Source organism: Crocodylus porosus, unplaced genomic scaffold, assembly GCF_001723895.1.
Source record: "Crocodylus porosus isolate Cpor-Errol unplaced genomic scaffold, CroPor_comp1, whole genome shotgun sequence".
Classification (NCBI taxonomy): Eukaryota; Metazoa; Chordata; order Crocodylia; family Crocodylidae; genus Crocodylus; species Crocodylus porosus.
Window position 1 is genome coordinate 9,729,568 of NW_017728913.1, and position 6,000 is coordinate 9,735,567.

General features: G+C 35.0%; 1 protein-coding gene across 9 annotated transcripts in view; it reads right to left on the minus strand.

The window, feature by feature from the left end:
* The window catches only part of LRBA (LPS responsive beige-like anchor protein), a 580,756-nt gene that overhangs the window by 406,690 nt on the left and 168,066 nt on the right, over window positions 1-6,000 (minus strand). For all 9 annotated transcript variants that reach the window (XM_019534457.1, XM_019534459.1, XM_019534455.1 and 6 more), the window contains exon 33: window positions 3,022-3,083. In XM_019534457.1, coding sequence (XP_019390002.1) covers window positions 3,022-3,083 — 62 coding nt within the window. The remainder of the gene's footprint in view (window positions 1-3,021; window positions 3,084-6,000) is intronic.

A 6,000-nucleotide genomic window follows, 5' to 3' on the forward strand; every position in this document is an offset into this window, starting at 1 on the left:
AAACCATTTTTAAATGATGCACTTCACAATGCTCAGCCATAAATTTAGCTTTAAACCCTAGAAGGGAGGTAGTGTTATTGGAATGTATGTCAGACTGAATTAGGATGAGCAACGCAACGCTTTTATAAAGTGGCCTTGAATGCAACATTGATTCTTTCAAAAATGATATTAATGTCAAATAAGCAGAAACACTTTGTAGTAATATTAAATGAAGAATTTCTTATGTTTTGATAGGTTTATATAAATTAAAGTATACAAAGTCCCAAAAGCAGTGTGTCAGTCACAAACTGCTTTTAGATGGTGTGTTTGAGAATAAGCCTTAGTTTTAATATCAATCGTGGTTTTATATAAGAAATTTGCACTATGTTCAGTTGTTCAATATTTTATAGAAGACAGTGAGATGAAGTCTTCAAAAGTATATTCGCATACAGGTACAGCATATGGAAGCAAATATCTGGATTTTAAAATAAGCTTCAACAAGATGGCATATATAGTTCCACAGCAAATTCTCTCTCACAGGTATCCATACTTAGATTTGTTAAAAGCACTTCACCTACTAAATTTAATAGAAAAAAAAGTTACAATGCTGTAGTAAAAAACAGATCTAATTGTTGTATTCAGTGCTTCTGAGAAATGAACCAGATTGATGCTTAGTTTGATTTAAGTTATTAATATCTGATGTGCTTTACTTTATTTTAATACTTAATTGCTTTCCCAATTGTTTTAAAGATATAAATCATAACACCTCTTCCATTCAGTAAAATGATGGCTGACAAATTTGTGGAGTTTTAAATCAAATTCACAGATACTTAGAATGTAACTATACCACATTATTTATGTGATTAGAAACTAGTTTTTGACCTGATCTTTCGATCTTTGGTACTCTATCCTCTCCATCTCCTCTTAAAAATTAATTAAAATTTTAGCAAGAGGCTATCACTTCACTTTCCACCCCATCTTGGGCCAGAAAGAAAAATCAATCAAACTCAGTCCCATCTCCTCCCAGTATCTGTAAAATGTCGAGTTGAAATTCAATTTCATATCTCTCAAGCTTTCATGTAGCAAAAGACAGTTCACTTCTTAACAAAATAAATCACTTTTGTGATTGCCATGCTGACCTCTTTGAATTAGGAAAATTCAAAGTGAAAAATGTAATTATCACCCCAGAACAATCTGTATACATCTGGAGCTAATTTTGGCTTCATTTCTCACATCATTTTTTGTATTCTGCCAAATATTACAGCTGCTTGTAACTTTAACAAGATTTTGAGAGTCCTGTGTGCCTTTACTGGTTTATTCCAGCTATTTTATTCAAAACAGCCTCATCTTTTGCTACTAATATTACTAAGAAATGGCCACATCCTCCATTTGATTAGATTAGCATTAAACAGCACTGTGACATGTATGACAAATAGGTGCATTAGAGTATGTCATTTGCTCCTTATCCTTTCTGCTTCCAAGAATCATACATGCAACATACTGTACAGAGGACAAACACTGCTCTTTACCACTAAAAAAAAAATATTTAACCTCATCAAATAAATTCAACAACCCTTTACTGAAATAAACAAATTGTACATTATGACAAACCAAAATGGGTTAATCAGAGAGTTTTAAAAAGCTTTTTTGCATCTCAAGGCCCTGTTTTGTATGTAGTTAATAAAATATGAGAAGTTTCATATAGATTTCCTAGTATATGGGCATTAATTTTTTTAAATGTTAGATGTGTGTTAAGTAAAATATACATGGGAATAACTGCAGAAAATAAGCAATATTTACAAAAAAGGAAATTATTTCTAAACTCCAAAAGTTCTAGGACAGCTATTAGTTAACACTTCTTTAGAGAAGTACAGGTTCTTGATTATTTTCTTCAAAAGCAGTAGAATTATGTAAGCAAAATCTAACTGCATCCATGAATAATAAGCCCACTAGAAACATAACTACTCTTCACTAGTTCATTGTAAAATCCATTAGGTGTAATCTCCAGAAGTAATTGTACTTATTGCACTTTATTGACAATGTAGACTATTGATTTTTCACACCTTCTATGATTCTTTCATTTGTATTCATGAAATGTCCATCAGCACAGTCTAAATAAATTTGGCAATATAGGCACTAAAACGAATAAATCGATGCGAAGAAACATTAATTTTGCATTATCCTTATTCGTCAGGCAAGTAAACCATAAGGGCTGTAAATGAAGGTCAAAGGTTTTGAAATGGGTCAGAACCCTTGACCTCTAGACCAATATCCTTCCCATTAAAAAAGGCTATTTTAAAGTTTTAAGTAGGGGAATTTACTACCAGGAAGGTATCATTTTTAAAGCACCAAAAAGAAAAGCTCAATAAAACATTCTTCTATTTAATTACAAAAAAGAACGCAAAAGGACAGCAAAAGAATATCCATTAGATCTAGTGCATGCAATCCTCTGAGTACAATTCTAAGAAGGTTCTGAAGGTTCTTATCAGTACTACCCAAGGCAATTCTAAGGTGTTTAATGTACCTAGAGTGATTTTGCCTCCAGGAACATAGAAAACTCATGAACTGACCAGCATGGTCAATGCCTTGCACACTTTCTGATTCACAGGACATGTCAAAAGCAATTAATAATGACAAGGACTTCAAACACATTTATCACTCATTTCATAATCTCTGAACAAAAGGAAAAAGCTCACTCATCCCAAAGGATGGAAGTTCCAATGTGCAAAAATCAATGTTTCAGTAATCTTAATATTTATTCATTTTATCTTCCTTTGTAATATGACAGCACAGAATTAGTAAAACACTGAAATGGAGATCATGTAAAAGTTAACAATAGGATATAGAAGCCTCAACATCCTCACCTACCTATTGAGATTTGACAATTTGTATAACATCAATCCTTTACAAATCAAAACATCAAGGTCATGGTCCTTTTACATTACAATTAAAAATATGTTCTAACATACATTTTTGGTGCAATTTCAACAATGTTAAAATCAGTTATTTTAGCCACAGTTATTTATCCTGAGAAAATCTCACCTGAGAACAAAGTAGCATGACCAACTCCACAACTGAACTACTAGATTTCATGCACACAAGACCTACAAAAAGGAGAGGAAAAAGAAATTTCATCATACTAAATTTGTGTTTAAATGGCTTTGTTTATTAAACTTACAAAAGTTTATGAACTTTGTTTGAAATAGATAAAGCAAAATATAAAATAAATAAAAGATTCAAACCTATAAAGCAAGCTTAGATTTTTATAACGCTTGTATTTCAGGTTTCTATTAGTTTAAAATTATATCAGCATAATTAAAATGTTTGAAGCAGAGAACAAATTTAGTGAACCAGTGTCTTGCATATGAAAAACAATGGTTGATATAAAAATGATACCTCTATTAATTTATCTGAAATTTCATCAATTTGTGTTTAAATTAGTAGAAGAAACGTGCCTAGCATATGCTATATTGATCCTTCATACCTACATTTTGCTATTTTGGAAAAGGTTGGTCATTATATATGCAGAGAAGGGAAATGGTTCCATGACCTTTGCTTTCTCCACTGCGCTCTCTCCCTTCAGACCCCTAGCTATCAATCAAGTTTCCATTTTGTTTCATGGCAGTAGACATCCCAAACACTCTTATTAGTACTTTGACCCTTGACCTCACACTAAACCTTAGCAGAAGTGCAAGCAGTTAGTTATTATATATTCTTGATTGTTTATAAACTAATTAGATTATTATGACCAATTCCCATTTGATATTTCATAGACAAATCAAAATGAAAAATCATCTTTTAGCCCAGAAGCTCTGGTGGTCTATTTTTATCCAGATCTAAATGGTGCATTGTACAAGGAATTGTTTTGTTGTTGCATTTCCCAGTAGAATGTTAAATAAGTAAAACAAACCTCTTCAGAACACTTTGACATACGATAACACTTTTGCTTTTTGGAGAGTATTCCAAAAAAAGAAACAAACAAGATAACCTACATAACTATTATGGCTATAGCTTCAAAATCAATTTTCATTTTTATTTTTGTTATTCTTATAAGCATGACATTTTGTTCTTCAGGTAACTGCATGACTCTCACTGAAACTGTTGACTGGCTAAAGCAAGACTTACACAGTAATATTTGGTCCTGTAATGATTAAAGCAAATTCCCATTGGGTACAGATCAAAGAGCAGAAATAGGTAGGCAAGTTATGCTCATGCATGATGTAATTTGATTTCAAAGAATTTCTGGACACGTTTTAAATTTTGCTCATACTATGGCTTTTGTGAATTACAGAAAGATTGGCCATTATAAAATTCAATTCTGAAATAGCCCTACAATAGGACAATTTTCTGGATGTGAAGAAATTAAGGAATTTGTTTGCTCTACTAGGGTTTGATATGGAATGTTTTAAATTAGTCTGTGCTCAGTGTATTTGTCAACTTGTATCAACATAAGAATTGGCAGAGAATGAAATAAATAGATCTACTACAACAGGAAGTTTTCCTTCAAAACTTTCCTTCAAACTCTGCCTAGCAGAGAAATCTTGAGGGGAACCCCCCCCCAAAAAAAACCCTGATTGCTTTTAAAATTTTTACTACAATCAACTGATTCCAGTGAGACCAAAGCTGTTTTCTGTTAAGATGGTTGCCGCTTTTCAACAACCTAGGCAGGAGAGAATTTAACCTGCCATTAGAAAAAGAAGAGTAATCATCACCCTGTGATGTAGTCTCTGAAGTGCTATGATACCAATCTGTCTCTTGCAATGGCTGGTGCCAACTGCTTCAATGGAATCCTTCCAATAAACTATTATGAATGGGTGGGAGGTAGGGTTATTTTCACTGGCTATGGAAAAATCTCCAGTTGTCCAGAATTGACTTATGCCCTGAAGTATGAAAGTATGAAGGTCTATATCCTCAACCAGACTGTATTTGTAAGATTTACCATAATTCTGGATTGGCAAAACTAGTTTTCTATTTTGCTAACACATCTGATTTTGTGATATCTAGTAGCAATGATGAATTATTATTAACAACTAAGTAAGCTCAGTGTGCTTAGCATAGTACACAGAAGGTATCTACCTAGGAGGTTTCTAAAATTCAAAGAAATCAAGAAAAGTTCTCAATTTCTCAGCTGCAGCCACTAAGGTAGTTATTGCTAGAAGCACTGGAACTGTGACTACAGGCTTGCTGGTTATTACAAGCTATGGAAGGGCAGGAGTCTAAATCACCATACCAACAACAACTAAACGAAACCTACATTTTTCAACCTAAATCTGAAACAATGCAATTTACATGATACAAATAGTTAAAGCAAAATCCTATATGTAAGTTATGTTGTTTATTAATATATTGTTACCCTTCCACCGAGTAGTAGTTAGTTTGATAGAAGGAAGTTTCATAGTCTCTAGGGTCGGAAGGGACCTGAGCAGATCATCAAGTCCAACCCCCTGCCATGGCAGGAAAGAGTACTGGGGTCAAACGATCCCAGCAAGGTATACATCTAGCCTCCTCTTAAAGACCCCCAGGGTAGGAGCCAGCACCACTTCTCTTGGAAGTTGTTTCCAGAACCTAGCTTCCCTGACCGTGAAGTAGCGCCTCCTGATATCTAGCCTGAATCTACCCTCTGCCAGCTTGTAACCGTTATTCCTGGTCACCCCTGGTAGTGCACGGGGGAATAGGGACTTCCCCAGTACTTGGTGGTCACCTCTGACTAGTTTGTAACAGGCCACTAGATCTCCCCTCAGCCTCCTCTTGTGGAAGCTGAACAGGTTCAGGTCCCGTAGCCTCTCCTTGTAGGGCCTGCTCTGCTGCCCCGAATCGTGTAAGTGGCCCTCCTCTGGACCCTTTCCATGTTGTCCACATCCTGAAGTGCGGTGCCCAGAACTGGATGCAGTTCTCCAGCTGAGGCCTGACCACTGCCACATAGAGGGGGAGGATCACCTCCTTGGACCTGCTTGAGATGCATCTGTGGATGCAAGACAAGGTGCAGTTGGCCTTCCTGACTGCATCCCCACACTGCCAGCC